This window comes from Physella acuta, unplaced genomic scaffold, assembly GCF_028476545.2.
Source record: "Physella acuta isolate Inbredline_101_S28 unplaced genomic scaffold, ASM2847654v3 ptg000592l, whole genome shotgun sequence".
Taxonomy (NCBI): Eukaryota; Metazoa; Mollusca; class Gastropoda; family Physidae; genus Physella; species Physella acuta.
This window is the reverse complement of record NW_026732111.1, coordinates 206,972-221,758: the sequence shown is the minus strand read 5'-3', so window position 1 is coordinate 221,758 and position 14,787 is coordinate 206,972. Positions and strand designations below refer to the sequence as shown.

Below are 14,787 nucleotides of genomic sequence, written 5' to 3'. Positions count from 1 at the left end.
TAGCCAACTTATAATGATTATTATTACTAAATGAGGTGTCAATTTAAGCTACAAAAGTGCTAATAGTTTTATTATTCACTATTTTATGTGTATTAACAGTTTATTTCACATATAAGAATAATTAAAGAAGCTATCTTTGGGTTACGCTTTGTCGCGTTTTTGCGACATCAGCAACAAAACATACATTTGTACTTGGGTGCCAAGCAAGTACACAGGAAAGTAATGTGTCGCTGTCGTTGCTTCAAGCTATAAATAAGGAAGGATGTTAATACAGTCTTCTCCTTTATATATAATGTACACTTTCGAACGTTACGGGCCATGAGGCGGGTGAGGTAGAGTTTACCTGTTTCATTGACCTCGGTATATGGACAGAACGATGCTGAAATAATGTGGTCATGCTGCTGGGTACAATATAAAAAATTTAGCTTTGAAATAGCATTGTAAAATATGAGAAGAATATAAAAACTAAATACGACAACAGGAAGTGAGGTGGTCGACCACTATCCTGGATACCACCAAAGATAGCTCTTCACAGTGACCATGACAATAATAACACTTACAATAGACGTACACCTCGAGATCAATACAGTAGCGTTAAAATATGCTGACACATATGCCCACACCAGTGCTGTTGAGAACCCACATCAGTGGCATTATACAGGCATCCAGTACTGACAACATAGTTATTAAGTACCCACAGCTTCAGCACTGAGTACCCACTTTAGTGACTCTGAGCACCTACAGATTTAGCACTAAGTTCCAGCTGGCTAGTGGAATCATATAATACGCGGTAATACAATTGGATTTTATTCAAAGATTTATAAGGATTTATTTACTTACCATTCCGATATAAATCAACCCCATTTATCTTGGCAAAAAAAGCGACGCACCCCTACCACTTTTTTTATCGTTACACAATACGCTTGGTTTCTTTTCTAAATGTTATAAGAGTCATCTACTTACCAGTCCAGGGTAAATCCCTAACGCTAACCCACAGCAGTGATACTGAGCACCCACAGCTGAGTACTTATAACAATGTTATCGATTACCAACAGCCCCAGCGCTAAGTAGGCCTACCCACAACAGTGACACCAAGTCCTCAGTACACATGACTTCAACACTCAGTACCCATTGATTCAGTATTGAGTACCCACAACATTGTAGCTACAGCACTGTCATTGGATTTCAATAGCACTATTATTCGAGTGCAGTAGAACGTACCGAAAAAGCACATAGGCCTTCTATCAAAAGCAGAAACATTGGGTAACAACAACTAAGGCACTGAGTATGCTATTTTACTGTTTAGGTAGCGACGTACGAATCCATGATATTTATTTCAAGTTAATTCCATGTTTCCAGGCAAGATGGTTAAACTTAAAAGATGAAATTGAAAGAACAGTAGCTTTTCTAACAAAATTGGCAAGTAAAATCGTATATTACGCGGTAATACAATTGGTTTTTATTCTAAGATTTATAATGATTAATCTACTTACCATTCCGATATAAATCATCCCCATTTATCTTGGCAAAGAAGCGACGCACCCCTACCACTTTTTTATCGTTACACAATACGCTTGGTTTCTTTTCTAAATGTTATAAGAGTCATCTACCAGTCCAGGATAAATCATTCCGATTTTAGTCGACAGAATTGCACCCCTTCCTCTCCCATCTTGATGGTAAACGATCTTTCCAGGTCTCTGGTTCTTAAGAGTGTACTTCACATTTACCCAATCAATGTAGAAAGCATTTGAATAAAGACGTACTCGTTTAATTTCTTAAATTTGACCGTTTACACTTCAAAACTTCAGCTTATTAAATTTGACTTTTACCGCTTTTTGTGCTTCCCTACTGTCGGCAGCGGACGACCCCACCCCCTGTCCCTCTACATCAACTAGACCCATGGGTAGCCTACACTTAGGTAGACAGGCCCATGCTACTTCACTGATAGTAATTAGATAGCTGTAGACTTGTTTTGTATCAAGATTGTATACAAGTACAGAAAGCAAACCAAACTCTTACGAACATATGAAAAACCAGCAATCAAACAGCCACAACAAATAAAGCAATCACACTTAACTTAATTAACACGACTAGACAAAGAAAACAGACTAGTAGCAACGGCTATTTACGGATCGACTATATTGGAATATAGAATAAGGTCTTGTTTTATTTTTTAAAACGGTGGCGAACAGACATACATTTTAACGCGAATCATCTTCTTAACAGTCTTGAGAGTTGTGTTTGATGTGCGAAAACACGTAAGCTATAGTGGTTTATTTCTCATTTAAAAAAAGAAATAAAACTCGAGTAGCCTTGTTTAAGTTACGTAAAAATTACATTCTTCACTAAACCTTAACCCAACTAAATAAACTAAGCATTTTTAAAAAAAAAATCCCTAATTAAACCCAGACCCGCCTCTCCACACACAATGCAACTCCTTATTAACTGTATGTCTGTATATTTAAGTTGTTCTAACGTTTTAAAAGGCTTATTATTTCTTTACTCTGATGTTCATGTTACACGCGAAGTAACTTTCTGCCTGCCTAAAGTTTCTTACTTTTATTATGCTTGTGTAACATTGGCGGTGCTGTATGTATAATTTAGATAAATAAATGGACAGAGTCAAGATATTGGTTGATTAACGGTTGTGTTAGGATCAACTCAGCTCAGCTATATGTCACTTAGTAACAGGGTAGCATGTCCAACATGCAATATATATATATATATATATATATATATATATATATATATATATATATATATATATATATATATATATATATATATATATATATGTATATATATATATATATATATATATATATATATATGTATATATATATATATATATATATATATATATATATATATATATATATATATATATATATATATATATATATATATATATAATATGGTCTATATATTGTCAGACTTATGTATATGCTATTTATGTGTGCGTGTTTGCGTAGGTGTTAATTCACATACACTGTTACTCACTAGAATCACAAGAGCGGTTTTTGTTTCGAGAATAACTGTAATATATTTATTTTTTACCTTGAAACAAATCAAATGTTATTGTCAGTATCTTTCACAATATTTACAAATTCAAATCATGAATTAATTTTTTTAAATATATCTTACACATATTTAAGTTACCAAGTGAACTTATTCCATGTTTTAATAGTTCATTGTGTTTGTCCGAAAATGCGGATTTCAATTTCAAAATTTACACACAAAACTAGGTTTTGTTTTTAACAAATACAATGATACACATTTACATAGAAACAAAAGATTTTTAAAAACTGATGTATCTCGTATCTTTATTGGGGGTCCAAAATCAAACTACTGCTGCCTTGTAGTTTGTTCTTGGTTGGACAAAGCCTATGGAAGCAAACCCAAAAAGAAAAGCAGGCTGAAATCGGAGTCAATGGCCTCAATGGCGCATAACCAGTTGACACGTAATCCTTAATTTTGATGGAAGCATGGTCGAGTCGGAAAAGCTCATGGTTGATAAATTAGAAAAAAGTATCGAGTTCAAACTTTCTGGCAGATAAGGCTCGATCCCTCCCAACACTAAAAATTAAGAACGAAGAAGAAGAAGAAAGATATGTTTATTGTGGTCACGTACAACATATTAATTGGTGATCACACTGAAAAAGTTGGAACTGTATAATGATGACTAAAAATAACAACATACTAACCATTAAATGTTTATGGACATGTAGTAAGTTGTTAGCGTGTGCTTAACATGTTGGTTACATGTTTTATTGTTTTGAGAATTTACCATCCACCATGTTTTGTGTTGTACTTCTATAAACTAACGATAGTAAAACTACTGTAGAGGGATAACGCTGCGCCTTGATCTGCGTGATACATTTCAAAGTAAAGTTCTTGACCTTTCTTCATGTCAATAACCACTGACCCAGCAGCGTTAGTGTCGGCACATTTCACTTCTATAGCCGCACAGCACCTGTTTCCACTCATCACACCAACTCCAATCTGTTTACCTTCCCTTTCACTTAGACTGACACAGACAAGATATAAACCATCATGTGGTGATACAAATTTTCCTGTTGTTTGATTAAAATGTTGACCGTTATATTCACGTACATCCCAGAATCTTGAAATAATAAATCCAACACTGATAGGTGTGCGATCAAGCTTCACATGACAAGCATATCTGTGACCTACACATGACTCTGTTGATTAGAAAACATATGTTTAATTTTACGAATGTTCTGACTACTTGATCCATAATATTTGTAAATTTTCGTTTCATTAGTTTATGTTATCATGTCATTATATGTGTTTTGTATGCAGTTTATAATGTAAGTAAAATTGACAAACCCAAATCAAACAATAATTTTTCAAAAAATTAAACTGTATATAAGAATCCATAATGTTTACCTAACTTTGTCAAAGACCATAAATTGAAACACTAGACCACTAGTTTAGTAGTCCTCAGTTTGTGTGATGCTAGCTTATAGTTTCCCACGTATTGACACTACCAGTTTAGTAGATCAATTAAAACGTAACAAAACGTACAACAAATGTTAAATACGTTATGCTAAAACCGGGTGTACGACAAAATCCCGAAATACACATGCCCAAATGCCGTTTACTCCAAGGTCGATTGCCCGAATGCGACAAACATCCGAATGGGCATTTGTTAATATCAAATAGACATTCTTAATCAATTCAAGTTTGACATTTTGATAACACAATTCTGGGTATAAAAAACAAATTTGTTTATATTTTTTAAAAATGTGTAAAATTTAACATGTAATGTTTGAAAATTGAGAAATTGCTGTAAAAAAAAAGTTTAATCTTTAATTATGTAATGTGATGTTGACGGCGGTTTTTTATGCTCTCTTGGTGTAAGTTGTGAAAACCTAGTTTAGCCGACGTGTTGCGGTGGTTATACGGCACGTATGACACGGTGTAGTCGGCGCGGCGTCTCACAACATTGAAAAGAGTCGCGTTTGGTTGATTTATTTTGTTTCGTTTAACTGGTGTGGTATTTAACTGGTGTGGTGATCATTTCACAATAGAGTGAGGCGCGGTCTAGGCGGCGAATGTAAAAACCAAAAGTAGTCAATTATATTTGATCTTTATTTAATTTGTTTAGATAATGTGTTGAAGCTATTACATAATACACAAAATGAGAATCATTTTAAAAACCTAAGATAAGCGAAAATTATATGTTCGTCTTGTTTTATAGATAGCAAAAGATGTGGACCCTACACTTTCTATAATATAGCAAATACTAATTAATTCATAATGCCTGCTTGCAGATATTAAATAGTATTTTGTTCCCTTTCAATTTGGTTAGACATTTATTTAATTATCAACATTTCAAGTTTAAATTGATTAAAAATGACTTTTGGTAATCAGTAATGTTCACATTTTTCGGGCAAACGGCCTTCGGGCAAATGGGTTTTGTGCATTGTCGCATCCGGCAAGTGTCTTTCGGGAAATCGTCCGACTCCCATTATAATCATGCAGTCCGTATGTGTTCACATTATAGTTTAATTATATATGGCTTATCTATCGAAACAAAAATACAAGAACAAAAGTTATTATGTTGTAGGCCTACTTAATAATGACTAATCACAAGATCTGCACAGCATTTTGTCTTTCTTCTTCTTCGTTCTTAATTTTGTAATGTTCATTTCAGTTTACAGCCAATTAATTAGATACTAAGATGTTAAAAATGTATAATTATAAATGTTTTCATTTTATTACTTTTTATTTTTCAGATCTGGCTCGTATGTGAAAACTTCTTAATATAAGAAACATAAGGGGATGACGTGACGTTAATTGAAATTAGTTAATTTTTAAACTGCACCTCTGTATATGTCTTACTGTACTAGGGTAGACCGCTGTACGTCCGTGTAATAGAAATGCAGAGAGTAAGAGATTTAGAGAGAGCGTGAGAGTGGGCGGTAAACAAACCTATAAAACATTTTACCGATTGGTTATCATTGAGAATTATTTGATCTCTTTTACTATTGTTACATTTAAACGAGAAAATCAATAGATAAAATTGTCATAAAATCACTATTGTTATATAAATAAGTTTTAAAAACATTTTTTTACAAAGCAAACTTACCTATGAGATGAAAATCGTTAGACAACTTTGAAATAGTATTTTCAAGTTCACCCAGCTAAATTAAAATAAAGCGTAAACGAAATAAATGAAAATATCACATGTATTCTGACTCACCAGCTTCAATAGCTAATGGTAACTTTTAAGTAAAGGAAATGATTTATTGTATATTCTTATTTAATTATTAAAACTATTTATTAGTGAATTCCCAAAAATTATGGACATTACTGGAGTAATTTAGGATTTATCAATGTTGCAAATGATTTTTTATACATATTACAAACATACCTTATTTAATTTTTCTTCCCTAGTTTCCAAGTTCTGGTTAAAGATTTGAATCAGTTTGTCAATGGGCATCAATCTTTGTTGTAGGAGTTTATACATTACATTGTGCTAAATTGAAGATGTATATATTCAACTATTTTTATTGTATATTAAAACTCACATACAATTAGCATTTATATAAAAGTTATGATTATAGGTTAAGTTAGTCAACTGCCCCTTTTAACAATTTAAAGTAAATTAAATTGCAGTAAGAATAGAACTGTGTACAAAAAATACAGCAATTTTAAAATTTACCTTTGAGTGTAACTTTTCAAATTGGGTTGATGTTTTGTCCAAGATTTTATTCTTTTCATCTTGTAAAGAAACAATCAAATCAGAATTGCTTTTAATTTCTTCTTTCATACTGTCTCTTATATCTTGCATCTCTTTGTTTATTTTGCGCACTTTGTTTTCATATTCATTCATATCTTGAGACAGTTTCTCTAGTGATTTATTTGACTTGGATTCTTTTTCTTTTAAACTTTCAATTTCTTTGTTCAGCTCCTTTACTTTGTTATCTTGTTCACTCATTTGTTTTCTGAGGTTTTTAAAATTCTGTTTTTGTTTTTTAGTCAGTTGATCAATGTTTACCCAATTGTCACTCTGTTCTGTTACAAAGTTGTCTCTCCATTGTTTTATTTCTGATATGTCATCTGTAGACTTGTGTTGTGTATCCTGTAGTGAAGATAGTGTTGTTTCAATATAGGCGAGTCTACGCTCTAGGTCAGGATGTTCTTTAACTGAGAATAGTCACATATATACGTAATTTAAAATGTCCGAAATCTTGAAAATTTGGGTGTTAATAACGAATTTAAACCATAGTATCAAACATAACTTTGTTTACAAAATACAATACATGTACATATATTATAAAATTATATCCAGTATATGATGCTATTTAACGTGTTTTACCAAAGCATAGTATAATATACCAGCTGTGTGTTGAACTTCTGTCTTGAGTTGTCTTGTTGATTCCACTGTTAGAAATGTTGCTGTTGTCTGTGTGTCAGGCTGTGGTAAAGATGGCGTTGGTTTGTTGACATCCATGTTGTCCTCATCTGGTGGATTGGGGTTTAGAATTTTATTTTAATTGCAGTTGAATTCAACAGGGATTTTATAGTAGCCTACACACAATAAATGTTGCTATTTTAGCTAGTTAAACTATGACGCAAACCATGTAACACTGTGATCAAAAAGAACTTTGAATATGATCAAAATGAATAAAAACACAATTTAAAAAAAAACGAAAACTATATATAGTTTTAAATTTAGCTTCTACAAGAAAGATTATCGATTTTATAATAAAAACTAATTTAAAAAAAAAAAAAATTTAAGTTCTATAGACATTTAAGGCTCTTCGAAGTTGTTTTTAGGGCGAATAAGGTTACACGATGTGATTGTAAAAATCTTTTTTTGTGTTCATATAATGATTTACAATATTCACTAATGAGACGTCGATTTCATAGAAAAGAGGAAAGTGATTTGTTAGACAGTAAAATTATATCTCTTTAACTTAGTATTTGTAATGCCTGTAAACTAAGCTGTAAAACAATTTCGTTGCATTTTTCTCAGTTGAAACACTTCATTACTGAACACACATGACACATGACAGTAGGCTTTGAGATTTTAAATTATAAAAACTATTTGAGTACTGACCTAAAATATGTGACGTCACATCCAACAAGGCCGTGGCTGCTGTGTCCAGTTCTTGTGATAGCTCGATGTAGCTGACAGATGATTGGTCAGTTTTTTCTTCTAGCCACGCCTTACTTTTTGCAACAACCTGATGGAAGTAAACAACAACAATATTGTCAATTGGTCACGTGTTGAAGTGCTATATTCCTAAACACGTTTTGTTGTTCTGTGTTTTTTAACACATGCACTTCGAAAAACGCTAAATCTATTTTATAGTGAATAAAATGATTTTTAAATTTTAAGTATTACGAAGACTTTTTTAGTTTGTAATGACTTACATTTTTCATATTTCCCAAAACAGGTTCCAGAACTTGTATCTGTTCTTCCAAATATTTCTTGCGCTCTGTAACAAGCTTGACCTGAATTCTCGACGACATCTAAATTTTAATAACACTAAATTTAAAAAATATGTTAAATCTGTCATCATCACTAAGTAAATCTAAAGCAGTGTTTCTTCTGGCAGATAAGGCTCGATCCCTGCCAACACTGAAAATTGAGAACGAAGAAGAAGAAGAAGTATTTCTTCAATGTAACCCCCCCCCCCCCCGCCTCCTAAAAAATAGTCTACCGTCCCCCTAACGAAATATTAAAAATATGTAATTTTACAGTGTCCGCCTCCCGCCTCCCCCCTCCCCCCCCCCCCCCCGAAAATTTCAAGTGCCACCCTTTATCTACTGACGGTTTCATAAATTATTTTAATTTAAGGTGAATCTTTATAATCCTTTATATATTTATAATCTTCCTTGAGTCAAGTATAATTTTAGTGTACCAAAAGTAATAGGATAATTCATTAAATTAATTCAGTAAAGAAGGAGTTAATTATAACAAAGATAAAATCTAATACATGAGTTATAAATCTACCAAGACTAAGTTTTTGTCCTAAATTATTAAACTATAACTGGCAATCCACAATAAAATAAAAACTAATTTAAATTTTGATATATACTTCAAGTATTGTATTTAGATCTGTTAACTAATGTAGTTAATTATGTAATACATATCAGAAAAATGGGATAGTTTTCCTTGGTTTCACTTATGTTATTTCCTGCTTGCTAAAATTATACACTTGGGTATTTCCGTTTTTCACTTTCATTATCTATCCAGCGTTGTGATGAAGTATTTTACAATTTGTCTGTGAATTGCCTAAATATACAGTAATAAAATACTTTTTTTTATAAAACGACCTACATACTTTTCTATTAATAAGTATATTTTAAAGAAATTATATATTATCAAGCTTTATAATTAAGACAATATAATTATAATAACTGAACTGAGTAAGAATTGAAGAAGTATAAGAGCTTTTGATTTTGTTTAAAATTCATTATTTTTAGGTTGTTTGGTTATATTAAAAGGAAATGCTGTTTTAAAAATATATGAAATAGATTAAAGATTAACAATACCTTGAGTAGGGCTAGTCTTCTTGTGGGGAATCAAAGGACTGGAATTGTGTACAGTAGCTGAACTTCCTCTCAGTGTTTCTTCCAGACTTTTTTCTCCGGGGGGGCACTTGAAATCTTCGGGGGGGCGGTAAACTTTCTTCGGGGGGGCGGACACTGTTAAAAGTATATATTTTCTATATAAATTATATAAATTTCCTTTCATTCGGGGGGGCGGTAAAAAATTTTCGGGGGGGGCCCCCCCGAAGAGATGCCTGGAAGAAACTCTGCTTCCTCTGTTTAATAATAGCGGGTTTTCCCGATCGCGTTGTCAATTTGAGAGTTATCTTTCTTGTATTGATGATTTAACTACGTGTAGATCAGCCATAAAAAGAAATTTATTTCATCGATCTAAAGGTAAGGAAACAATTGTAGATCTCAATCTCATGCACATCGTTTTAATTATTTACACAGCGACTAACGGGGGTGAAGTTCACATGCGAAATTGAAGCACGATATATCAACTGTCGAGGCGGTAAAATGCAAGTTTAAGCTGAAAGTTAAAACAGTCATTTACGTAACATTTGTTACGTTGAAATACTTCACTGGGACTATTGCATCTGCAGTTATATGTTATCAGAGGCGTAGCGACCCTAGTCGGCCCCGGGGCGAACTATCAACTTTGTGCCCCCTCCCATTTAAATTATATCTATTGACGTGAGTGAAAAAAAAATCACTCCCCCCCCCCCGAGCTCCAGTTGAAAAGGTTGGTGGCACTTTTTAGCAGTCAATAACATTTTTTTTTGGTACCACACTTAGAGAGTGTACTATTCAATACCTTAGCTATCAATGATTTCAACCCAATTATCGGTCAACAATTTAGTGGTGCCACTTTATATAACGCATACTGATGTAACTTTAAAATGAACATTCATTTAGCCTATCTATCACTTACATGCAGATGTCTGAGTACAACCCCACCCATGAATCTTTGAACATTTTGTTGGAACAGTTAGAGAAGATGCATGTTCATGTAAGTAATTTAAGTTATTGTGTCACCAAGGTAAATCAAATATATATATATATATATATATATATATATATATATATATATATATATATATATATATATATATATATATATATATATATATATATATATATATATAATGCTTTTTCAATACTATATTCTATATCGAACTCATTTGAATTATAAATCTGTATTTTAAATAAATACTATTATGGCTACTGCCTTTGCTCACGACGAACATTTATTTTAAATATATATATATATATATATATATATATATATATATATATATATATATATATATATATATATATATATATATATATATATATATATATAATGCTTTTTCAATACTATATTTTATATCGAACTCATTTGAATTATAAATCTGTATTTTAAATAAATACTATTATGGCTACTGCCTTTGCTCACGACCAACATTTATTTTAACTGAATTAATAACGAAAACTATTTATCTACTAATCTATGTGCTCTAATTAATTAGATCAAACTAAAAACCAGGAACTGGATGGATAAAACGTCTGACACTGATATGCCATTTAAAGATGTAGTTTCCTTGGTAACATCTGCGAATGCTACATTGATAGAACATGTAGATATTCTAGCTGGTAAAGTGAACGTTTGTATCTTGCTTTTAGAATTGGCAGCTACATATAGGTTCAACTTTTAGTTGTTTTTTTACTTTTAGTTTTTAAATATTAAGTATGTAACATATAACGGAAAATGTAGGCATGGTATTTCGTTATTTTTTGAGTGAATAGTTTTTACTTATTATGGAGCATACGAAAAGCAAGTGATGTTTATTTTTGAACCAAGACATTAGTAAATATATTTATTTTAGATTGATAAAGTATGTAGTAAAAATAGTATTGAAAAGTTGAAACTGATAGATAGTCTTTGTCCTGATCAAAAATATTATATTTTACAATCGCTTTCTAAATGAAATTATATATTCTTACCAATGAAAGAATTGCTTATAAGTTTTAAATAACCCATCTTCAGACCAAACATTTTTTTGTTACAGAATACAACATGCAGTCTACTACGACAGTTGGACAACACAAGACACCTGGTGTAACAGACACAAAGGAATCTCAAACTGGTCAGAGATTTTTTTTAGAATTAAAAAAAACAAATATTAGCTAAAAAAGTGTTGTAACCAATGTCGCCTAAAAGGTTATTTACAGTTTACGCTTACATAAGTTGTTTTAATACTATAGTTAAATAAACATGTTGTTTTGTTTTTGTTTTCTAGTGTGTGGGAATAACTCTCATTTTAGCTTCTTAAACTTGTTTAAAACTTGTATGCTATTTGTGTTAATTTAAAATCAATCTTTTTCAAATCAGATTTGTTAAATCGAGTGAAAATTCTCGAGAAAGCTATAATTTCTCTTCAAGCAACGCAACAAAAGACTGAAGATGACATGTCAGAAATAAAACAATAGAGAGACAACTATGTCACAGAACAGAGTGATAGGACAACAAAAATTGAACAACTAAACAAAAAATAAAATCTAAACTTAAAAAACTTTAGAAAACAAATGAGTGAACAAGATAAGAAAGTGAAGGAGCTGAACAAAGAAATTGAAAGTTAAAAAGAAAAATAAACCAAGTCAAACAAAACACTAGACAAACTGTCTCTAGATTTAAAAGAATTTGAAAACAATTTACACAAAATAAATAAAGAGATGAAAGATCACCCACATAAAACAGACAGTGTAACACTAGAAATTCAACATTTATCGACAATTATTTCTGGTTTACAAGAAGATAGTAAGAAAGTGAAGACCGATACAGCAAACACGATAGATAAATTACAGTTAAAGGTACATCAAAAATCACATTTTCAAAATAGTTCGTACACATGTTATTTAAATATAACTCTACAAAGATGAGGTTAATTACAACATAAACACATTATGTGTGTTTCCATTATGAAACCGTAATTCGTTTAAAAAAATTAGAATATCAAATATCTGCATTTGAAATAGACATAATTATAATTTTTGTTTTAAAATCATAGCACAGTATGATGTACAAACTCCTACAACAAAGATTGATGCCCATTGACAAACTGATTCAAATCTTTAACAAGAAGTTTGAAACTAGGGAACAAAGTTTTAAAAAGGTGCGTTTCTTTAAAGTAAAATTGTTTTCTGATTTATATTAAAATAGCCAACATTATAAAATTAATAACAGTTGCATGGAGCCAGTAATGCATATTATCTTTTCTTTCTAAGCCAAGTTTATAATCATTTATTTTAGATTCCATTAAAGGTGTTGTACTAAGTTGCAAGCTCAGTGTTATATTACACGTTTCTGTTTGTTTAGCGTGATAATTATCAATATCAATAGATCATAAACTCGAATTATTTAGCAAGAACATTTAACATATATAAATATGTTTTTTCAATTAAGCTGGAGGCCATTGAAAGTGAGATGATAAGGCTTCAAACGATAATCATACAATCGGTAAGTTTCTTGAGTACTTGACTTAATACTTTGTGGCCCCTGAGGAACAAAGGGCTACAATCACACCTCGACACCAGACTGGGTTTTGGGCAGCTCTCCTTTCGTGAGCTGAGGTCATTAGCTTCTACTTCTACCGTTCTCGTCTGTGATCTTTCGGCCGGCCCACTTTCTTTCTTCCCTATCGATTCTAGTCTACAGCTTTCTTTGCAAAATTATCTTCATTCCTTCTCAGGGTATGTCAAACACATCCCCATTTAACGGGTATAATGTCCTTATCTATTGGTTATTGTTTTGTGTTTGTCACAGGTAATTAGTTGATAGTTTACCAGGTCATCTTATTTTGTGGATTTGCAGAAGACTTCAGTTTATGAACAGTTGTGTTTGTGTTTTGTATTTTGTAGAAAAAAAGTAAAAAAAATGGATAAAAACAAAATGTTGGAAAAAGTAAAGAAATGAACTTGTATAAAATGTAATTACTTTAAGAATCAGCCAACGAGCTTAACTTAAGACGTTGGCGAGTGGGGGGGGGGGGGGGGGGGGGGGTTAGATGTACAGTATGTCCAACTAATATCTGGTCTACTTCACACACATTTCAGTCACTTACTAGCTCATTCGTTACAATCTTAATATAACGCCTTTTTTCTAAAAATAATAAAACTTTCTTAAATTTAACTGAACACAGTTGCACTTACTGCTACTCAATGATTAACAATTTTATCTCGTTCAATTTTCGTGACTGCTTTTCTTTTTCAGTGACCTTTCCTTTTTTTTAATACTTTAAATGTACCCGTTTAAGACAAAAACTGTGACGGAGTTTTGTTTCGTTTTCGCGTTCACAGTTTTGGTGAGGATGGTACTAAAAAACGCTCATTGATTAGTTGAATGGTGATGATATAGGAAATAAAATGAAATATGCAATATAATAGTAGCAAATACTTACTATTAAATACTAACAAAACATTACACACTACGAAAATCTAACCAATAAATACTACGTAAACAGTATACACTACCCAATACTAACTATTATATAATACATTTACTATCAGTTATACTAAACTAAAAAATAATGAACAAATGATTAACGCATGTGTAACAATGTAAAGAAACGTTTAACAAAACATACACGTTTTTTTTCCTGCTTGACAGATAAACGTGCAGCATGTAACAGATATGGTTGTTATATCCACCTGAAAGACAACACAATGATCACATTGTATTCACGGATTGAAACATTTGGTGAAATTAGAGAATACAACGGTCAACATTTTAATCAAACAACAGGAACATTTGTATCACCACATGATGGTTTATATCTTATCTGTGTCAGTCTACATGAATATGAAAATAAACAGATTAGAGTTGGTGTGTGGGCTGGTGTATGTCTGTAGAAGTGAAGTGTGCCGAAACTAGCGCTGCTGGGTCAGTGGTTGTAGACATCAAGAAAGGGGAAGAACTTTACTTTGAAGTGTCTGAAGCAGAACAAGCCGCAAAGTTATCTCAATAGTTTTACTATCGTTAGTTTATAGAAGTACAACACAAAACATGGTGGATGGTTAACTTTTTAAATAATGAAACTTGTATCCACCATGTTAAATACCATGCTAATATATTCATCTTGCAAAAATGTTTTCTATTTCTTTATATAATTCCACGTGTTATTATTGTTTAGCATTTTTCATTTATAAAGTCGTCACTGTCAAGGGTGCGACTAAAATATTTGCTTTAAAACACCTTTAGTAGCTCGCGATCTC

General features: G+C 31.8%; 2 protein-coding genes across 2 annotated transcripts; one reads left to right on the top strand and one right to left on the bottom strand.

Moving 5' to 3' along the window:
- Window positions 1–3,063: 3,063 nt before the first annotated feature.
- LOC131947309 (leucine zipper protein 1-like) lies at window positions 3,064–9,681 on the bottom strand. Its single transcript, XM_059308500.1, has 8 exons — window positions 9,535–9,681; window positions 8,410–8,508; window positions 8,093–8,219; window positions 7,369–7,494; window positions 6,692–7,176; window positions 6,401–6,505; window positions 6,116–6,170; window positions 3,064–4,202 (listed from the first exon to the last, which is right to left on the bottom strand). The coding sequence occupies exons 2-8, from the start codon at window positions 8,506–8,508 to the stop codon at window positions 3,814–3,816; spliced, it is 1,386 nt and encodes a 461-aa protein (XP_059164483.1). The 5' UTR covers window positions 9,535–9,681; the 3' UTR covers window positions 3,064–3,813.
- Window positions 9,682–12,233: 2,552 nt separating this feature from the next.
- LOC131947322 (uncharacterized) lies at window positions 12,234–14,294 on the top strand. The gene is made up of 4 exons (XM_059308519.1): window positions 12,234–12,387; window positions 12,585–12,689; window positions 12,980–13,033; window positions 14,183–14,294. The coding sequence occupies exons 1-4, from the start codon at window positions 12,250–12,252 to the stop codon at window positions 14,225–14,227; spliced, it is 342 nt and encodes a 113-aa protein (XP_059164502.1). The 5' UTR covers window positions 12,234–12,249; the 3' UTR covers window positions 14,228–14,294.
- Window positions 14,295–14,787: the final 493 nt, after the last annotated feature.

What these genes read in the sequence shown, in the direction of transcription:
- LOC131947322 (XM_059308519.1), top strand. Translation starts at nt 12,250, where the DNA reads ATGAAAGATCACCCACATAAAACAGACAGTGTAACACTAGAAATTCAA. An exon ending in TAGATAAATTACAGTTAAAG is followed by an intron (nt 12,388 to 12,584) that starts GTACATCAAAAA and finishes TTAAAATCATAG; the next exon opens with CACAGTATGATGTACAAACT. An exon ending in AAACGATAATCATACAATCG is followed by an intron (nt 13,034 to 14,182) that starts GTAAGTTTCTTG and finishes CCTGCTTGACAG; the next exon opens with ATAAACGTGCAGCATGTAAC.
- LOC131947309 (XM_059308500.1), bottom strand. Translation starts at nt 8,508, where the DNA reads ATGTCGTCGAGAATTCAGGTCAAGCTTGTTACAGAGCGCAAGAAATAT. An exon ending in TTTTGGGAAATATGAAAAAT is followed by an intron (nt 8,220 to 8,409) that starts GTAAGTCATTAC and finishes TACTTCCATCAG; the next exon opens with GTTGTTGCAAAAAGTAAGGC. An exon ending in AGAAGTTCAACACACAGCTG is followed by an intron (nt 7,177 to 7,368) that starts GTATATTATACT and finishes GACTATTCTCAG; the next exon opens with TTAAAGAACATCCTGACCTA.